Source organism: Amphibalanus amphitrite, unplaced genomic scaffold, assembly GCF_019059575.1.
Source record: "Amphibalanus amphitrite isolate SeventyFive unplaced genomic scaffold, NRLGWU_Aamphi_draft 001528F_arrow, whole genome shotgun sequence".
Lineage (NCBI taxonomy): Eukaryota > Metazoa > Arthropoda > Thecostraca > Balanomorpha > Balanidae > Amphibalanus > Amphibalanus amphitrite.
In genome coordinates, this window is record NW_024883021.1 from 45393 (window position 1) to 66251 (window position 20859).

General features: G+C 53.0%; 3 protein-coding genes across 4 annotated transcripts in view; 2 read left to right on the forward strand and 1 right to left on the reverse strand.

Moving 5' to 3' along the window:
* Nucleotides 1–357: 357 nt before the first annotated feature.
* On the reverse strand, nt 358–5258 carry LOC122373648 (uncharacterized protein K02A2.6-like). Its single transcript, XM_043351929.1, has 2 exons — nt 565–5258; nt 358–377 (listed from the first exon to the last, which is right to left on the reverse strand). Exons 1-2 carry the CDS (start codon nt 4520–4522, stop codon nt 358–360), a joined length of 3978 nt encoding a protein of 1325 aa, XP_043207864.1. The 5' UTR covers nt 4523–5258.
* A 228-nt stretch (nt 5259–5486) lies between these two features.
* On the forward strand, nt 5487–9929 carry LOC122373643 (ornithine aminotransferase, mitochondrial-like). Of its 2 annotated transcripts, none has more exons than XM_043351923.1 (7): nt 5487–5521; nt 5980–6175; nt 6669–6893; nt 7343–7566; nt 7974–8225; nt 8647–8899; nt 9307–9929. In XM_043351923.1, the coding sequence occupies exons 2-7, from the start codon at nt 5995–5997 to the stop codon at nt 9465–9467; spliced, it is 1296 nt and encodes a 431-aa protein (XP_043207858.1). In that variant the 5' UTR covers nt 5487–5521; nt 5980–5994; the 3' UTR covers nt 9468–9929. The 2 variants fall into 2 exon arrangements, with proteins under 2 accessions (XP_043207858.1, XP_043207859.1); XM_043351924.1 differs by having other exon boundaries at nt 5490–5641.
* A 7075-nt stretch (nt 9930–17004) lies between these two features.
* LOC122373644 (clumping factor B-like) overlaps nt 17005–20859 on the forward strand; it is a 44157-nt gene continuing 40302 nt past the window's right edge. Inside the window, exon 1 of the mRNA XM_043351925.1 lies at nt 17005–18120. Coding sequence (XP_043207860.1) covers nt 17197–18120 — 924 coding nt within the window. The 5' untranslated portion in view covers nt 17005–17196. The remainder of the gene's footprint in view (nt 18121–20859) is intronic.

The window sequence follows — 20859 nt, forward strand, 5'->3', positions numbered from 1 at the left end:
GCTCAGCGCCACCTAGTCTACTGCACAAAGTTCAGAGGGCAAAGGGCTACGTCACCACACACTACCCCCCTCAACAGGAATGACAGTCGTGGCGAAGCAGACAACACAAAAACTGGCCGACATAAGACTTAACATCCGTCTAAAACTATTTCAAAGCAAAGCCAGTCGCTTCGTACACGACTTTGTGTCGCCGTCACATTTCGGCTATGAGGCGACGTGGCTGCTTCCGCTGCCTGGCGGAAACACGCTGAGCGATGCTTCCAGTTGCTGATCCAGCTCCTGTTCCTGTCGCCGATGAGGTCACACCGCCACCTCTGCTGACCTGCGCCTCCTCGGCACCAGCGTCGCCGCCTGCAGCTACCTGCGCTTCCTCGGAGCTGCCACCGGTAGCGGTAGCAGGTGCTGTCACAGCATCATTGCCCGTCGCCTCTGGTCCGTCTGTGGCCGGTGACCTGACCGTCGTTTCCGACCCGCCGGTCACACCTGTCCCGACGATGACCCCCGGTCTGATGGTCACCGGTGGTTCGCCAATCCCTGTGGGTGCCACCGGAACCTGTCCAGTACGGTTCGGTGCTGCCACCGTCGGCTGCCGGCTGATTTCCTCCGCGCCATCGGACGCTGCAGCAGCCTGTTGGGTGCCCGCCAGACGCAGCTGGTCGGCGTGCCGCGACCAGATCGCGCTCCCCACGTCCACTTCGAACGACAGCGGGCCCGTCCGGGCGGTGATGACGCCCCGCCGCCACTTGGACGGTCCACCGTAGGCCCGTGTCCAGACGTGGTCTCCGATCGAGAACTGCCTGTTGTGACCTGGCCTACCGGCCTGCCACTGGCGAAGTTTTTCCTCGCGCTGCCGCACATGCACATCCGGCTTTAGGAGGTCCAGGTTGGTTCGCACGTTCCGTCCCAACATCATTTCCGCTGGAGACCTCCCCGTGGTCGCGTGTGGCGCCACCCGGTATGCCAGCAAGAACCGCTGGAGGCGCTGAGAAAGCGTTCCTCCGTCCTTGAGTGCAGCTTTCAAGCCATTCTTTACGGTTTGAACTGCGCGCTCCGCCGCCCCGTTGCTACTTGGATGCCACGGCGCTGTCCTGATGTGCCGAATCCCATTCGAGTTCAGGAACTGGGAGAACGCAGTGGCGGTCAGCTGGGGTCCATTGTCGCTGACCACCTGGACCGGCAATCCAAACCTGGCGAACATTTCGCGCAGAACACGCACAGTGCTTTCCGTGCTGGTCTCACGCATCGGCACTGCCTCCACCCAGCGCGAGTAGCTGTCATACACTATCAAAAAGAAAGAGCCCTGGAAGGGTCCAGCGAAGTCGATGTGAACCCTGAACCAGCAGCTGTCCGTCGGTTCCCAAGGGTGTAGTTCAGCACGCGGTGGTGCCCCGCGCTTTTCCATGCAAGCCGCGCAGTCACGCGCTAGGGCCTCCAGCTCGGCGTCCATGCCAGGCCACCATACGTATCGGCGCGCCACACCTTTCATTTTGGCGCTGCCCAGGTGACCTTGGTGCAGCTCTGCCAGCACCTGTTGCCGAAGGCAGTGGGGAACCACCGTCCTGCCACCCCAGAGCAGACATCCCAGGTCCGTGGAGAGCTCATCCCGCCTCTGACGGAACGGGGCCAGCTCCTGCTCCACCTGTCCGGGCCACCCACTGTGCACGTACGTCAGGACGCGCGACAGTACCCGATCGCGGCGTGTCGCCGCCGCGAGTTGTTTGGCCGTCAGAACCGGAGCTACTCCGTCCATGAACAGCAGGTACGAGCCGCCGCTGTTGTCGTCTTCAGCATCCGTTGGCTCGACCTCTCCGCCTGGCACTGCCATACGAGACAGACTGTCCGCCAGGTGCATGTCTTCTGATGGACGTAGCTCCACATCGTAGGTGAAAGCCGCGAGCTGCAGCGCATACCGCTGGAGCCTGGCCGCAGCCAGCGTTGGCAGCTCACGCTCCGGACTCAAGATGCGCGACAGCGCCCTGTTGTCCGTGACCAGGGTCCACCTCCGGCCGTAGAGAAACTGACCGAAACGCTTGACAGCGAAGGACACCGCCAGCGCCTCCTTCTCTACCATTGGATATTTCCTCTCCGTTTTTGTGAGTGTCCGAGAGGCGTACATCACCGGACGCTCCAGTCCTTCCTCGTCCGGCTGCAGAAGCACGGCTCCCACGCCGACTTCACTGCTATCTGTGACGAGCTTGAGCGGCGCCTCTGCATCGTACCGCTTTAGGACTGTGTCCCCTGCCAGCAGTTTCCGCACTCTGACCAGTGCGTTTTTGTGCACATTAGTCCATTTCCACGTGGCGCCCTTCTGTAAGAGCTCGTACAGCGGCGCTAGTTCCGTGGAGAGGTTGGGAAGCACCCGCTGGTAGTAGTTGATGCTCCCCAAGATGCTGCGCAGACTTTTCACATCCTTAGGGTCCGGCATGTCGATCACTGCGTCAACTTTCTCCTGTACTGGACGCAGCCCCTGTGCTGAGATGCGCCAGCCGAGGTACTGCACCTCGTCGAGTCCAAGTTGACACTTTTCCCGTTTCAGCTTCACCCCATGAGCTTCCAGCCGAGTTAGCACTTCATCCAAGCGCACGCACAGGTCTGTCATGTTCGCCGCCGTCACCAGCAGATCGTCTTGATAGGCCACACACCCGTCTATGCCATCCAGGATGTGATCGATTGCTGCCTGAAACACCGAACTGCACGCCGATATGCCGAACGGTAGGGATTTCATCCGATACCGTCCTCGGTGCGTGACGACTGTTGTCATATCCCGCGATTCCTCCGCGAGCTCCAGCTGCAGGAAGGCGTCTTTCAGGTCCAGTTTGCAGAACCGCCGTCCTCGGACGCTCGCAAAGATGTCCTCGGCGGATGGCGTAGGATGCGTCGCCATTTGCAGCTGCGGGTTTACCGTTAGTCGATAATCACCGCACAGACGCACACCGCCATCAGCCCGTGGCACCGTCACCAGTGGTGTTCCCCAGCCGGGCGCGTCGTTTGGACCGACTTTTTCCGCGATCCCGGCCTGCACCCAGCGGTCGAGCTCCTGCTCGACGGCCGGTTTCAGTGCATATGGAGGCGAGCGCACCGGCCGTGACACCGGCCGTGCATCCGGTTTCAGTGTCAGGTGCGCCTTTACTCCACTGATGCGCCCCGGTGTGCCGTCAAACACCGACTTGTGCCTGTTACAGACCGCCTCCAGGTCCGCCGTCCCTCGGTCCGGCGTGACGTCCCTCACCGCCGTCTCTCCGCCGCCCACACTTATGTCCAGAGCCCGCAGCCAGTCGCGGCCTAGCAGACGGCGATCGCCAGGTAGGTCCACCACGACCAGTCGCAGTCGATAGTCCCGACCGCGAAACCTTACAGAGACGTCGGCCTCACCCCGGAGAGGGATCCGGTGACCAGTGAATGACGACAGCTGTAGCTGAGTAGGTTTCAGTCGCAGCCGCGGGATGACCGTGTCCCGCCCCACAGCAGTGATAGGGCTGCCGGTGTCCACCACCATTTTGATGGCCACCCCGTTCACCGGTAAAGTCATTTTAACCGCCTCCGTTAGGTTAACAGCGTTTATCTGCCCCAGCCCCCACATGCCCGCCGTGGCAGTCCGCTGTCGGCATTGACTGCGCAGATGTCCGATCTGCTTGCAGCGGTAGCACCGCCGCGTCTCCGGTGCCGGTCTGACCCCGTCGGACCCACGAGTGTCAGATTCCCGGCGCCCCGGCCCCGTCGGCCGCCGTGACGCTGGTGCCGCACGCGCTGACTCATCCGGGCGTCGGCTCTCCTGACAGTCCCGCTGAAAATGTCCCGCCGCACCGCAGCGGTAGCAGCGGACCGTGCGCCGCTGGCGGCTCCGGTTACCGTCAGCCGTGCGCTGTGGCCGGACAGCGTTCAGCTGATCCGGTCCCGAGGTCACCACATCGACCTCTGGCCGCTCGTCCAATGCGGTGGTTGACCGTCCGACGCCGTCCGTGCTCAGAGACGCGTTACGGAACTGCGTCACTAGCATTTGGGTTTGCTCGTATGCACGAGCCGTAGCCTGCAGATCTTGCAGTGAAAAGTTGTCTCCTTTGGTTCCGACCGTCTGCAACAGTCGCTCCTGAATTTGTGGAGTCGCGCCGGCCACGCTCCTGTCCCGGAGCTCACGGTCGAGGTCAGCCGCCGGGAACCCGCACCGCCCAGCCACCGCCCGCAAACGAGCCAGGTACGCGTCGAATGACTCGCCGGCGTACATGCTCGTGCGGTGGAACGTTACACGTTCCGCCATAAGGTTAGACGTCGGCTGTAGATACTGGCGTAGTTTAGCCACAGCGGTGTCGTATTGTGACGTTGCAGCCGTTGCAGCCGCGGTCGGCTCCGGCAGTGTGTCGAACACGTCCTGGATGTCCGGCCCCATTAGATGGAGCAGGACTGCAGTCCGCCGCCGGTCGTCTGTTATGTCCATCGCCTCGGCGTAGAATTCCAGACCCTTCAGCCACCGGCTAAAGTCCATCCCCTTTGCAAAAGGAGCCACGCTCGGCAGTCCGGCCGCCATGTTTGCCACCGCCCCGAGGCTGCACCGGGGTCGGGCACTGCACACTGCACTGACCGCGCTGACTCACCAGTCACGCCACACCGAGCAGAGTCCAAAGTTCAGAGTCCAGCGGCCGCCTTCGCCGCCCGCACCACTGTGCACCCAACACGGAGGTGCAATACAAATGTTCCCAACAACGATACAGCGAAACGCAGCGGCAGAGCTGACAGCGTTAATGCACAAAATTATGCAGCAGTATAAAAAAATACTAAGCACTAAGCAGAACTAAGCACTAAGCAATATCACCCGGCACGACGCTATCACTTCACCGTGATGTATATCCGCGCCGACCGCCGCGCACTGCACCATCCAGCACGCCATGCGAGTTTGTCCGAGTCCCGACGCTGTCACTTCCCCGTGACGTATATCCGCGTCGGCCACCGGTGCCGCACCACCAGAACGCCAAATCCGTGAGAACGCCACTTTTCCTTCCGAGATCACCACCAAACGAATCTCGTCCTCGTCGCCAAGTTGTTACGCCGCTAGTATCCGCGGCTGAGTTCGTTCCAGCTTCCGGGTCCGCGATCTCGGTCCGCGATCTCACACAGCGTTCTGAATAACGTAGTCCTGTATTGGTGATCGGTATCCGGCGGGGGCCGCTGCCCGACTGCTGCACGGCCGCACCGTGCCCACGAGCGCAACGAGCTCAGCGCCACCTAGTCTACTGCACAAAGTTCAGAGGGCAAAGGGCTACGTCACCACACCTAGGATGCATCGAGGTTTAAAAGAATGCAGTCTGTAGATCAATCAACATAACAATGGTGGTATGCAACCACATTAAAATATCTCCCCCGCTCCCGCCGCGTTCCAACGCCCCTCCGTTATGCATTCGCCCTATGTGTCCGCCGAGCCGGCTTGCCTCCAATGACGTCATCGGCCGGCCGGTGGCGTTCAAGGTCAAACGGCTGGTGTCCTTACCTGGAGTTCTATAGCCTTGGTACACCTGTTGAAAGCCGGAAGGTCCTTGGCTCATAGAACGTTTACGTTTACGTTTACCTTGCACTATAGCTCTTTGGGTCAGAAGTCTTGATTATAAAACAAACTCCAGCTGAAACCCTGCTGTTATTGTTTTGGATTAGGGTGAGGGCAAGGGCATGTAGCAAGCTGAAACCCTGCCAAGATAGCTTTTGTTTAGTATTTTTTGTTGATTTGAATAAGTGCATATGTCAATAGATATTTGATTAATTGCTTTGTCATGATACTAGACAGCTATCTGCTTTGCTGTGTCAATCTACTTTACCATAATTTGCAGAGGAAAATGAAATACTTGTCTGATTAGAGTACTTGGTTCAGATTGGGTTGAGTCAGAGTGGGATGCAGTCTTAGTCTGAAGTTACTGATATACATGTGATAAATATCCCAGCTTATCATACTATGCAACTGATTGAACAAGCCTACTATTAACACCTTTCTTACAGACTCAAACCATCAAGATGCTGGTTTCTAAGAGTATCTGGAGAGGTCGGCATCTCTCGGAGCTTCTTGTAAAAAGGCATCTGAGGTCTGCCATGTCTGTGGCCTGCAAGTCGACCACAGCAGCCATCATCGAGAGGGAGATGAAGTATGGAGCACACAACTATCACCCATTGCCTGTGGCCATAGAAAAAGGAAAAGGTAAACCAAAATGTCAATGTGTATGTCATTGACTGATCTGTATCATAGATCCCCTAGATCTCTGAGCTGAGCACCTCTGTATGATTGGTTAATGAGCACAGGGTCTTTGGCCACTGCATTTTTCAAATCAATGCCTAGCTCTCTATGCAATTTTAATAATTTCAAAAAATGTTGCATTGGTAAATGGGTCTGCTGAGGAAAGTTCACACTCTGGCCAATTGACTCGCTGCTCCTGCACTGCTATAGGGAACACTGAGCTATCAGCTAGTGACTGGTGAAGGACAGCCAAAGTCATTTAGTGGGGTGGTTCGTGTCTGGCTTCGATTGGCACGCTTAACTTTCTCGAAATTTTACCGATCAGGTGCCCGTAATCGCCCAATCGGACGGAATGTTTAGTGAATAAATTGTAGGGATCGGGGGCCAGCGCAACAAGCTTTGTTTACATTTAGCGCCTGTCTTTGAGCAGCCTCTCCCCTCCCGTCCCCTCCCCCAGGCGTGTTCCTCTGGGACGTGGAGGGCCGCCGCTACTACGACTTCCTCTCGGCCTACTCCGCCGTGAACCAAGGCCACTGCCACCCGCGGATCATTGGCGCGCTCGTGGATCAGGCGCGGCACCTGACGCTGACCTCGCGGGCCTTCCACAACACGGCGCTGGGCGAGTTTGAACAGTTCGCCTGTGAGCTGTTTGGATACGATAAACTGCTGCCCATGAACACGGGTTAGTTGCGTGGCTGATGAGAGGGAGGGGCGGCATGGTCGTGGATCTATGTACTAGAATGAATGGTGGGGCTTTTTGTGGAACGGCTCTCAGCTCTGAGCTACATATGTCTTGCCGTCGGTTGTTCCTAAATTATGCATTATGGCTTAGCTTCATTACATTGTGTTATTACCTAGGTGTGTAATATTCGTCGGAATATCTCCATCCTTCAAACTGCTTTGTCGCATGGTCGTATTTAATTTGCGATGCACAATTATTATGTCGGGGAAGCTTGTAGTTTTGTTATATTACTTTTCACGACCGCACCTTATCGTTATTCAGTCCATAAGCCACGCCGTGCACTGTTCCGTAGCTCTTGCATCGTGCAGTTGCTGCTGTTAGCTGTCAGCCCCGTCCCTGCACGTTCGTTTCTGTTCTGATCGTTCCGCTGCGCGCCGCTCTCAATTCAGGCGTGGAAGGCGGCGAGACAGCCAACAAGCTAGCCAGAAAGTGGGGCTACATGCGCAAGGGCATTCCGGACAACCAGGCTAAGATCGTGTTCTGCGAGAACAACTTCTGGGGCCGTACACTGAGCGCTGTCTCGTCGTCCACGGATCCGACGGCGTTCACCGGCTTCGGGCCGTTCATGCCCGGATACGAGATCATACCGTATAACAACCTGGAGGCTCTCGAGGTTTGTAGACACGTAGAATGAGTGACAGCCGCGGGAGCGACCAAAAAGGGTGGTGACACTGGTGACCTTGATGGGTTCGGCTAGTGCTCGATCAGCATCTCAAAGTCCTCCTATCTGGTTAAGAACGGCATGACAGTCTGGAATTGTGCAGTGATTGTGTGAAAAATATTATTTTGATATTACGACGTGACAATAGGTAATATGGACGATATGTAATATGGACAAAATATGCTAAGCTCTGGATAAGACCGCTTTTCATGTGTTTTACTAACTAGAGTTTATCACAGATATCCTTTTGGGCATTATTAGTTATGTTCTCTGCTTGCCGGGGTTTATCTATTTCTTAACCAGCAACAGCCTCGATTTTCCCTCTCTCACTCAACCCCACCCCTCTCCGTTGCCGCCAGACCAAGTGCCGTGACCCGCACGTGGCCGCCTTCATGGTGGAGCCGATCCAGGGCGAGGCCGGGGTGATGGTCCCTGACGCGGGCTACCTGCGCGGCGTGCGGGACATCTGCAGCCGGCACAATGTACTGTTCATCGCTGACGAGGTGCAGACCGGCCTGGCTCGCACCGGCCGCCGGCTGGCCTGCGACCATGAGGACGTGAAGCCCGATATTCTGATCCTGGGGAAGGCGTTGTCCGGAGGGGTGCTGCCGGTAAGTGGTGGGGAGGGATGGGATGATACGGGGTATAGGGTAAGGTACTGTCAGGGAAGGTGTATGTTAGTTGGTATTGAGTACGTACATAGCGTCTGGGCTAGACGAAGGGACTCTTTTCGAAATATGATTGCGACGTTTGGCAAGCAAATTGTAATAACTGCGTCTGCTTGCAAAAGCAGCTCGATGCTCTATGGAATATGATAGCCATGTGAGCTGTTTGTAGCAACCAGCGATAAAGCAGCTCACTAAGCTATCACGGCCACATACCAAATCCTTTTCCACATTAATCGCTATAAATTGTGTATCACTTCCAACGGCTCCACCGGCAGTCTCCCGCCCTCACACCCAATCAGAGATGTCTGCGATTTGTCGACGGTACTTCTCACTGACAGACGTAACCTCCCCCCCCCTCCCTCAGGTGTCAGCGTGTCTGGCGGACGACGACGTGATGCTGTGCCTCCGTCCGGGCGAGCACGGCTCCACGTTCGGCGGTAACCCGTTGGCGTGCCGGGTGGCCATGGCCGCTCTGCGGGTGATGGAAGACGAGCGGCTGGCCGAGCGTGCCGACCGGCTCGGCCGACTGCTGCGCGCCGAGCTGGCCAAACTCCCTGAGGATAGGGTGTCGGCAGTGAGGGGGAAGGGACTGCTGAACGCCGTGGTCGTGTCGGATAGTGAGTACGGGGGGGGGGGGTGGATGTGAGGTTGACAGGAGGGGATCGGATACGCCGAGTTTCTTAAATGTGGTGAGATGTCTGCTGAGAAGAGAACTTGGTGGATACAGAAAAGAATGAGCAGCTTAGAGCACATTAAAATCGAGTTTTTAATAGTTCTTTTGTGCAGGGGAAAAATTGAAGCTATCAGTGAATCAGTGATGAAGTCTGCTCGTTTGTGAAAATGTTTTTTTTTTAACACTGGAGACGAACCAACTTTTCGGGGTACTAAGTCTAAGAGCTGCAGCAGCAGCCGTTAACGATTCATCAAAGCACTTACTAGCTCACCCATATATTACCATGACCACCACTGTAACCGTAACCCCCTGCCCTTATCCGTCCCTCACCGCATCTGTCCCACCCCGCAGAGTTGGACGCCTGGGAGGTGTGTGTGCGTCTCTCCGAGAGCGGCTTGCTGGCCAAACCGACCCACGGCGACATTGTCCGGCTGGCACCGCCCCTAGTCATCACCGAGGAACAGCTGATGGAGTGTGTCGACATCATCAGGGACACCATCCTGTCAATGTGAAGGGACTCTGGTTAGAGGGAGGTTAACGGCAGGTGACGTTATGGGACAGGTCGGCCGTCAGGTCAATGTGAGGTCAGCCGTTACGTCAAGCCAGCCGTGAGGTCATATCAGGTCAGCGGTGACCTCACGAAGACAATGGGCCGTGAGGTCATTGTTCGGTCATCCGTCAGGTCAAGACAGCTGTGAGATCAAGACAGCCGTGAGGTCATGTCAGGTCAGCGTCGGGTCATCTTCAGGTCACCGTCGAGTCGCCTCGTGACAGCATCTCCAGGACTGCCAGGTCAGCAATAATCTGTAGAATTGACTGCCTAGTTGTCAGAGGTGCCTCTTCGCTCTAATCTGTGCCTTTTTACGGTTGTGCATATGACGATGCCTCGCACAGTTTCCAGGTTGTGCTTGCTCTTGCTTCTGTTTCCTCCTTTCTCTGTAGGTAGATGTAGTTAAATTGCGTGATCTATCCAAATTCCAAGGGTGTTTCTATATGGGTGTAGGTATTGGGTGGGAGTCCCGTCAGTTTGGGAATACATCTTAGCCCTAACCCTGACTGAGCAGCTTGCAAATTCAGTTGATAATCATGTAGCCAAATTTATCGAAACTTGTTATGTAAAAATTTATCGAAACAGGTTGGTTTGTGTCCCTGGCAAATCTCTGTATCAAAGAGAGTAAGGTTACTATTTTAGACAATATTCTGCAGCTAAGCCAACTAAACTTCATCTTGAATTTTGTTTCTTCCAAATACACACAGTGTTCCACTGATGAACACAGTTCCAAAATGAACACAGTGTTCAACTGTATTGATCTTAGCTTTAAATATTGTTGCCAGTATCAGCTGAACAAAACACGGAGTATTTGTAACTATGAACAAGCTTGATTGCCACTTACGCAATATGTCAATGCATTGCTTTTATACTTAGCACTTGATTGTCATATCACGCTGGGAGCTCACATCATAGCAATATTTTTAGGCGAACGTTTCCCCCGGCTGGACGTTGCTTTTTGTTTTAATTATATTTACTTGTTTGCAAGTATATCGTTTAAATGAGCGACCGAAGAGCGAATTTCCGTCCACTACATTTTTAATCCTGAATGGCAACTGAAACATTGTTGTGAACTTGGCTGTAATATCAGTTTCATACCTTGAATATCGTGCTCATGACGTTGATATATTTTAAGAAGGGGAGATAATATCGACATAAAAATACTTTGTACGGGTCATATCAATGTTCTGCCCATGTTTATATACTTGCTGTGAGTGAAAACTTTCATGTTATAACGTCGAATTGTCCAATGTGTTGCAGCGGTGCGGTAAATATGTTGGCCAATGGCCATGTCTTCCACCGTCTATGTGTACCTATGGTACCTATGTGAGACAATACAAACCGCCATTCCTATACCCAGTGGTTGTCAGTTGTGAGGCTTACGGTCATGGCTCAGTATGAATTGATGACACAATTTACATAGCGGAACAAAGTTAAAGGCTTTCATTTTTGCCCTTTTGACTGTTGAGCTTTGGCAAATTGGACCGTCTCTAGTCTACCTCAACACATCAACATTAGCCATGTTTACTATCGTTCTCAAATTTGCTATCAATTCAGGTCTATCATAGGCCCTATGAAATCTGGGTTACGGTTTCATCCAAATGCCGCTATGGCCATTGACTCTCCCTGGAAGCTATCCGTTGAATGGCAAAAGTCAATTATTCAAAATAATTTATATTAGGACCAAAACGCGTTTCGATAATATCGTCATCAGTTGGTCCTAAATAAATGACACAAAATACCATGTTCAATCCAAAACACTTGAAAACCTACGGTAACATTTCACGTGGACATCTCAATGCATTACATTCACTGGGGAGAAGTTCAACACTCAGTCGTGACCTATCTCGTCAATAACATGTACAATGTATATACCTACACCTATAATTTTACAGTTGATGAACAGATAGAATCAATTTTGCGGCTGTCTCGGCTAATGTTATCCTACCACTTTTGGGGTTCATGCACTCATTTATTTCAAGAATGGCCGCCTCGAGCGCTATCCTTGTCATTTTGTCAATGTTTTCTTTGACACTCTTAGCCGCTCTCCAGTCTGGCAATGCTCCACATTCATGAGTGTGTTTCACAATGGTTTTGTCTCTCTGATATTGTATATCTTTCCGATGTTCCCTCAGCCGTATATCCAAACCGCGACCGGTTTCGCCATAGTATGGCTTGGAACACCCAAGACAGGGGATCTTATAAACAATGCTGTTCTCATGTGCGTTCCGTTTGCTTCTCACTATTTGTTCTATGCTTTTTCCCGTCTTGCTTATGACGACCACATCCGTTCCTTTCAAAAAGTTTGTGATGGTGTCAACATGTTTGGAATGTGGCACAACAATGACTTTGTGTTTCTTCTTCTCTTTCTGAGTTTTTGGAATCCTATCACGAATTTTCTTTGCCTTTAATTTACATCTGATAATCATCGCTTTTGGGTACTTCAAGTCCTTGAATACATTTTCTATGTACGCCAGCTCATCGCCCAAGTACTCATCACTGCATATTCGGTATGCTCTGAGATAAAAACCGATTATTACACCTGTTTTTACTCTGTCGCCATGAGCTGAGTAGTAGTGGATGTAATCCTCCTTGTTTGTTTCCTTTCTGTGGACCTTGAATTTCAATTCATCGTCATGTCGCATGATCAACACGTCTAAGAACGGGAGACATCCACCGCTCTCTTCTTCAATGGTAAACTGTATACTTGGCTCTACATCATTCAATTGAGCTAGTTTTTCACCAAGGTTCATATCGTCTGGTGCAATTTGGATATACGGCTGAGGGAACATCGGAAAGATATACAATATCAGAGAGACAAAACCATTGTGAAACACACTCATGAATGTGGAGCATTGCCAGACTGGAGAGCGACTAAGAGTGTCAAAGAAAACATTGACAAAATGACAAGGATAGCGCTCGAGGCGGCCATTCTGGAAATAAATGAGTGCATGAACCCCAAAAGTGGTAGGATAACATTAGCCGAGACAGCCGCAAAATTGATTCTATCTGTTCATCAACTGTAAAATTATAGGTGTAGGTATATACATTGTACATGTTATTGACGAGATAGGTCACGACTGAGTGTTGAACTTCTCCCCAGTGAATGTAATGCATTGAGATGTCCACGTGAAATGTTACCGTAGGTTTTCAAGTGTTTTGGATTGAACATGGTATTTTGTGTCATTTATTTAGGACCAACTGATGACGATATTATCGAAACGCGTTTTGGTCCTAATATAAATTATTTTGAATAATTGACTTTTGCCATATATGTCACTATGAGCTTAAACTATCCGTTGAATGTATAGGTAGGTATTGGATAACTCATACCTTTCGCCTTTCGGTACGGTGTGAAAAGCCGATTATGCATGGCTAACTAGCTGAAGCTGTAGTGCCGACGGTTACCGCCAGGTGGCTCCCAGTGCTTCCATTTTCCGTTGCACCGGCACGAGTATCCTTGCTGTTTGGATGGCTGGAAGTGAAGTCAGTCCATCACACCACCATCCGTCCCGCTGTCTGTGATAGTAGCGTGGAAAAAATGTTGCGTTTGTACGACACGGGGGCCGGGGCGCTGAATAGGTCCAATGTGTCACTGGGGTGAGGTGGTGCTTGTTATTCGTCCGTACTCGCCTGTGTAAAGAGAGCCTCCAACGACACTGGATGCTCCCGATGGGCCATTTTGACTCTCCTGAGTTGTCTCGTTCGTTGGTATTTGGGTCTTAGCGTAACAAAGCGATGCGCAGCCGGCAGCCGTCACTGAGGACGCTACCTACATTGCGTGTCCATATGTCCCAGCGTTACTTTTTTGTTTTGGTTGGATTGGTTATCAGCGGCTTTTCGGTCTAACGTGATGGGAAAATCTGGTGCAATTTTGTATGCTCATCTTATTCGCCTCGGGCGCCATAACAATCTAACCCGTCTACGTTTTGAGAAGAACATCAGGACACATAATTGGAACGACCTTGTGGAACCAATAACTACCTATCATCCGTGCGAACCCGTCCAGATTCGGCCATTCCCACCCCATCAACAGCCCGCCGTTTTTATGTCCTAAGACACTCCACTGTTAGTCCGTGGCGACAGGTGGCTCCTGACATCTCCATTACCCTAACACCATCATCAGTCGGCGCTGTCCCACCGATCGATAAACGCCCAGACGCTAATGATGGGTCTGCGCCGCCGGTGACCTCGACTGGGCGGCGGCGGAGAGACTCAGAGGTCGGGGGCGACCCAGAGTTCGGCGGCGCGACCTTCCGAGGACGTCGTGCGGTGCCGGTGGCCGACGGCAGGGCGGGCTGAACGCCGATAACGGTGACTTAGGAAGATAGGGGAGGGGCACGGTGATGACAGTCGTCGGTCTCAGTATGTTGCAGAGCTGTTGACGATATGGTGTTATTTATTAGCTTAGGGTGTGTGCCACAGTTCTGAAACGTGAATACGGCTGCCTGAAGCACCTTGTCACCGTTTCATGGCATCAGAGATTAACACTGCTATCAGGGCCTTCCTACGTTTTTTTTTTCAAACACATTCTTCGACTTCTGTCGGAAGTGGTAACTTCCGATCCTCAGCATGCATTGATCAATTCTGTCCTGCGCGCTTGTCTTGCGCGTAGACACGCAGGTCGCAGTACGCTGCAGCTAATCATTGACCCAGAGACTGGCGTCGGTCCTGATTCTCCGAACTATATCGCGCTCAACTCCCTGATATCGGTACCTCTGCGCATCGGCCGCTCCGCAGGTGCGGCTCCATTCCGTGTCCGTCGCCTCAAATACACGTGTATTACACGTGTGTGAGGACCGTCGTCACCGCACCTGGCTGCAGTCACGTGATCGGCGCCCAGTTCCACCACTCCCGGAGTCCCGGTCAGGGTCACGTGACTGTCGTGCGGTGAAGCTGACGCGCAGTGTTTTCAATTCAGTCCGGTTTCGTGACTGGCAGATAAAAATATGTTACGTCGGAAGCAGCTGTTGGTGGTAGATTTTTGAGTCGCTAATCCCCTGGCAGTTTTAGTGATGGGATGAAGAATGTGATGTCCCTGGAAGTTGGTTCACCAACGTCATGCTTTGGTAGACTCTAGCATTATTTTCACGCTTACTCGTTTTAGTTTGTATGTCGGACTATCCCACCTTCTAAAATGTTGTTAAAACCAGTTAAATTGTGCCCGACTTTATAGATTGGATGACCAGGAACACGGTTCTGGCATTTATTTTTCATTAAACATCTTAGGCTTCCCATATTCCAAACACAAACTTTCAAATATGTGACGTCACAGCCCAAAATTACCTCCTTCCCCAGGCCACATTACTGTCATAAAGCTGATTCTTTTTACTCTGTAGGCACCACAATAAAGTTCAGACCAAGTTTTAAGCGATTTTTCAACGAACAAACCCATTTAAATCAGAATGACTAAACGAGGTGACGTCACACTAACGGTCGCTCCATGTTGAAGATAGGGCCTTGTACAAGGCCCATTTTCAAATGAAGGGAACGAATTTCTTCAACACCAAGAGGCCGCGGGGTTTGCAACCGAGATAGATAGTGGTTTCTGAACCTCGCCGCAAACTTGGCTATCTCAACTAAAACCCCATGTTAAAGGTGGGATAGTCCCTTTAATAGTGCTACGGGATCCATCCGTCCGTTTCTCTTTTTTTTTTAAATCGGATATCCAACAGAAATTAACCATTAGCGCTATCATATCACGCCAATTATTCCTATCCATAAAAGGATGGCACTCAACCCGTTCGGGAGACATAGATCCGTCCACCGCTCTCCAATTTTATTTTTAACCCATTCGGTATCGAAAGTCGAAGAGGCGTTTGATGTCGCGCCATTATTGGAACGGAACACGCTGGTCTGATATGGCGCCTTCCGCCCACCATCTGTCCGAACACGGATCTGCGCTCGTCTCTCTCTTTCTCTCTCTCTCTCTCTCTCTCTCTCTCTCTCTCTCTCTCTCTCTCTCTCTCTCTCTCTCTCTCTCTCTCTCTCTCTCTCTCTCTCTCTCTCTCTCTCTCTCTCTCTCCGTCTCTCCCTCACACTCCCAGTCTCTGACCTCCCAGCCGAGTAACCGCCTCGGTCTGTCTGTCTGTCTGTCGGCCTGTTGATGCAGCTGACGACTTTAGCTCCGACCTCGAATCGGCGGCCCCGTTTTGGTTTGATATCCCGTGACGGTCAAATCGAACACACCTCGTTATTTGCCGGTGTTCGGCCGTGTTAGCTCCAACGCTTCTGAGAGACTCAACAGGCGTTGTCATCCGAGCACCTTCCTATATGGTGCGAAGTGATCGCTACCCTCCATGGAATAACCGAAGTGAAGACAACATTGGTGGCTAAGCCAAGCATCAAATTGTTATGCCATCGGATGCCCATTTATGCAACGATAAACGCAACGCAACGGCGCAAGTATCAACAAAGCGCCTCCATTCAGCAGTCATTGACCCGTATCTACCTTTTATGCTCCCCCTCTCGTGTCACTCAGCCTCATGACACGTGACCCTTCTCCCATCTCTCCGTCATCTGGCAGGCGCCGCGCCGCCGGTTCTGCCCGCGCCGCGCCGGTTCTGTCGACACCCTGACTGCACCTCTCTATACCATCGTCTTTATTATCTATCTCTGTCTCTGTCGCACGTCTGTCTCTGACGCCGTCCTCGTAATTCACCGCTGAACACAGCCGCAGCCTTGACCAGCGCGCGACACGCGCCATTGCGAAAAGCGGACCTCGGAGGGGGCGGACGATGTATGGACGACCAGCGCTCGGTCGTGACCAGTGCACAATGCTGGTGTGATATTTGGCAGCGCAGTCGTGCGCGGTGGCCAGTGCAGACGCGTGTCGTGCGGACGGCATCATCGTTTCTGGGAGACTGAGGTAGCCTTCACCGCAGCTGGCGCTCCATCTCGGCGCGGATTGAGGCCGGCTGATAAACCGAAACGTGACGCATTAACTGTGCCCGACTTCATCCACCGATCGGTCGTCTGTGGGGTTTGAAGTGTGCTGTTTCTCGTGAGTCCGTCTGTTGTATGCACTAGCAGAAGCTAGTCATCTGTAATAAACAGCTTTATCTTTTATAAGAGATAATAATTTTAATATAATATATATTACAATTATATATTTTTATATATTTTTATATAAAAATATAAATATATATATTTTTATACCGAAAATAATTTTTATAAGAGAGCATCACTTAGATACTAACAATTGATGAATAAGGAATTGTTATTTACGTCTTGGATTTACTTCTGCATTCTGCAACTGAATATTGATATTTTAGCTTTGATCAGGGCGGCGTACCTACAGCTTCCTCTTCTGTCCCGATTTGTTACAATCGTACCACCTCCTCGGCACGAACCGATCCCAAATAAATGATGGTGTTGCACACTCCTTCCTTTTTTATTCGATTATAGTTTTTTATGATCGCACCGCGCATGGCTTCTTCGCTCCCCGTCGCGTTCCCCGGCACTGGCCCAAGGGCCGACCTGACTGGTGTTAGCGGCCAGTCGGCGCTGCAGTCTCCGCAGCCGCCCGCGCCGCCCGCCGTCCGCCGGCCTGCGCTCAGTCGTCGCTAGGACGTCGCGCGGCGCGTGCGTCTCCCGGACCGGCGCGTGCGATGGTGGCGGGTGTAGTACGGCAGTGATTCTCAGGCCAGAGTGAGCGAGTGTGTGTCTCAGAGAGGCGCAGAAAGAGAACCATGTGGGACCGGCGCAGCGGCAGCATCACTCGCGTGGCCGACACTTTGGTGATCAGTGTGAGCCAGCCGACCGAGGCGGCGCTCTGGGGTGACGGGCCGCCGTCGGGGGACTGTGCGGAGGGCGCCGAGCTCAGGACAGGCAACTGCTCGTCACCGGCGAACGGTGAATCTCCGCCCGGCAGTGGTACATGGCTGGGTAGTGACAGTGACTGTGCGGCGAGTCTGGGGTCGGAGGACACCCCTTCTACCCCCGGCCCCGCCCCGGCGGCCAGTGGGGACGGTATACAGATCATCTGTCGGTTCGACTCGCCCCCGCCGCGGCCGTCGCCGCCCTCCTCCCCTCCCCCGTACCCTCCACCTCCTCCTCCCGTCGAGTCGTCACCGACGCTGGCCGCGCTCAGCCACGACGTCAGCGAGTTCAGCAGCATCATCGAGATCGACGGCGACAGTTTCTGCATCCGCTCCCGGCTGGTGGGTCAGGAGGAGCCGGAACCGGATCCTGAACCGTCCTCCTCTGCCGCCGGTGACTCTGAGGTCCGCGGTGACCACTCCGACTCGGAGTCAGACTCCGACTCGGACTCGGATGACGATACTGCAGTGCTGGTCGCACAGTGTCGCCGGTTCTACGAGTCCCGTCTGGTGTCACGGTGGCCTGCCCTGATACCGGAGGAGTCGGACGAATCTCCTGCGGTCCGAGGAGAGACATTGCTAGAGGAGGAGGAGCACGAGCGGCCGACCAGTGTGGACAGTGGACGCGAGAGCGGCACCGACAGCCGCACGGCTGATCAGGAGGAGGGCGCGCCGCGGCCCGAGCTGACGGAGGCGCAGACGGAGACACAGACGGAGACACAGACGGAGACACGGAGACAGGAGCAGGCGCAGACTCCGCTGGAGGCCAAAATGGCACTGCTGCGGCGAGAAGTGGTGAGTAATTATCCGTTCAGACCAAAAGAGCTGTGAATATGAAACAAACATGAATATGAAGCGGGTTGAACACAACGTGTTAGAGGTTTTACTCACAAATCATCACATTCACCCATCCGTCCTCACGTTACGCAAGTCTACCGGGTTAGTTCCGCCCCATAGACGCCCGGAAAGTAACACCACAAATAAGACTGGGCTCGTCATCCATCACTACCGAAACCGAAAACGGCCGTAAAATGAAGCCTATCAGCGCCGGTCGACCACTCCTTTCACCTCGCATCCGCCCCGAGACGGCCACAAAATCGAGCTGCTTTCATGTCGTGATTTGAGCCGCGGTTGGCGTTGGCTTCCCGCATAATCGGCGGAGTTGAGATAGTTGGTATAACCGAACGGTCCATCTCCACCGGTGGAGAGCGTTTCTGGTATCGGTACATTCACCGTGACCACAAAGATGCCGCTTTCCTCAGTGAGGTTTGGCTTCGATCCGAATCATGCGGAACGTGGCTTCAGGCTTTGTTTGGCTGGTACGGACGCTCCAGTCATTTTGTACAACGTGCTGGCTACAAGGCAACTTCTGACGTAGACAATGCTGACTTTTGTCTGACTTGGAACATAACATGTCTCCCGATCAGGCCGAAGTCCGTGTTATCGGGTTCTCTCGAAGGAGGGGCGGCGTTTCCCGGTAGCTTCATCACTGCTAGCCGATGACGCCTTTATTGCATGACCGCCTTCGCTGAAGTGGCGATGGAGTCAGGGGAGGCTCATTAGCCATTCCGCCCACTCTGACCGGTTCCTGCCCCGAGTCCTGTCTGGCGACCGGCCAGTCCAGGCTGACCTGCGCCGCTGAGTCACCTGAGTGACGTCACCGTGACGTCACGAGGGGTACAGAGACCCGCCGGGGAGCGGTGCCAGGGTCTATGTGCGACCGTGTGATGTGCTCTGTGAGCAGGCATCCGAGGAACGACCGGTAGCCGGCTGACAGAAGTGGCGCCGCGGTGGTGTCGGAGCCAAAGACGTCTGGCACGGCTGTAATATGTGGCGTCGTGGGGTTCGTAGAAACCTACCATAGGGGAACTTAGGTATGTCGCATCATTGCCTGCAGCAACAGCATTGTCAAAATTGCAGCCGATAGGAAAGGGTTAATTTTATATAGGTACTAGTATTTTGATTGTAACACATTGACATTGAGTTCGTTTCAAACATTTCTATGGCATTATTAAAATGCAATAAATATCGCGCAGTAAAAAATCACAACAATGGCCGTCCAAGAGGAAAGCTGGAACCAGACGGGTGAGGTCCTCCTGCAATGCCGCAAACTTCATTCACCCAACCACAGGCTTGGTTGCTCAACGTGGAGGTGTCCTGTTTTTCCCAGGTCGCTCCATGCGTGCCTCGAAAAATACGCCTTTTGTAATCCATCAACGCTTTTGTGCGTCTGATCGTTGCACGCAAGGTCGCCAACTTTTCCCCTAAGTCAGAGTGTGTCGCTCCTGCGCTGAGTCTGTCTATAGAGGGTGTGTCTCTCCACGCTCAGTGACCGGAGATGCCATCGATGTCCTATCGTCGATAAGTAGCCACAAAGACCGGAACCGAAGGTGGTCTGTGGTTACTATGTCCGGCAGGTGTGTGTGTGGTCCGATTAGACCCCACCGATCGCTGATACTTCGGGCTGGGACTTGTCCAAGAAATGGTGGTGGTGGGGTTCAATCAGCGCCGGTGAGGCTCACTCGACCCGAGGAATGTCGCCCCCGAGCGTCGGTAGTGGGTGCGGTCATTCGGTGTGAGGTGTGGTCGAGTAGTGGAATGGTCACCAATAGCGCGGAATGTTGCTGGCCGGAGGTATGTCGGAGATCCGAGGAAGGAGGGGCTGCGGTGGCTCAGTTCGGATATCAGTCTCCAAGAAGTCTTTACACTTATACAGACGTTGATGAGTACATTATATGATGTAATCGTCCTTTTCGAAGACTTAACCCTCGCCGGCCGAGGGGGGGGGGCGGGTGCCGCCCCCCCCCCATAGGGTTTTTTCGCGATAGCTCCGAACACGCTGGCGATAGAGAGCTGAAACTTGGCATACCTGACCTTTGATCCAAGCCGCATCTTTTGACACCAACCGCATTTTTGGGTCAGGTCAGGTCACTGACCTATGACGTCATAAGTGAACCTCTGCACGGTCTTCAGATGTCGCAACTTCGCAACGCCCTCACTGCCAGAGGAGATGTCACAGGGAAATGAAACTTGCAGGATCTAGTATCCATTATGAGTCCCACAACTTGTATATCTCGGATTTTTCCTAAAGGTCATATGAGGTCAGGTCATTTTCGTGACCTCACCATTATAAGTCAATGGGGAAAAATGAAAACTGCTATTCTGGCGCCGGGAACGATCTCCAACTATCTCAAGCACACAGAATCGTGATTTTATGCACTCCTTGCAATGTTAGATGCGTCACTTTTACAATGTTGACCTTGCGTGACGTCATTTATGACGTCATCAAGGTCATATTAGTTTTTCGTCAATAACTCTTGATCAAATTGTGCTAGCGAGTCGGGAAAGCCACCAATGGACTCAGGAAGACCTGCCGAATCGAATGATATGCGACATGACCTCTTTCGACCAACTTCGTGACCTGGGGGTGCTGACCTGACCTTGACCTGAGGTCAACACCCCAAGTTGACCTGACCCGGACAAAAAGTATATCATTCGACGCGCCTGAGCGAGACGAACACGATGCTGCCAAAA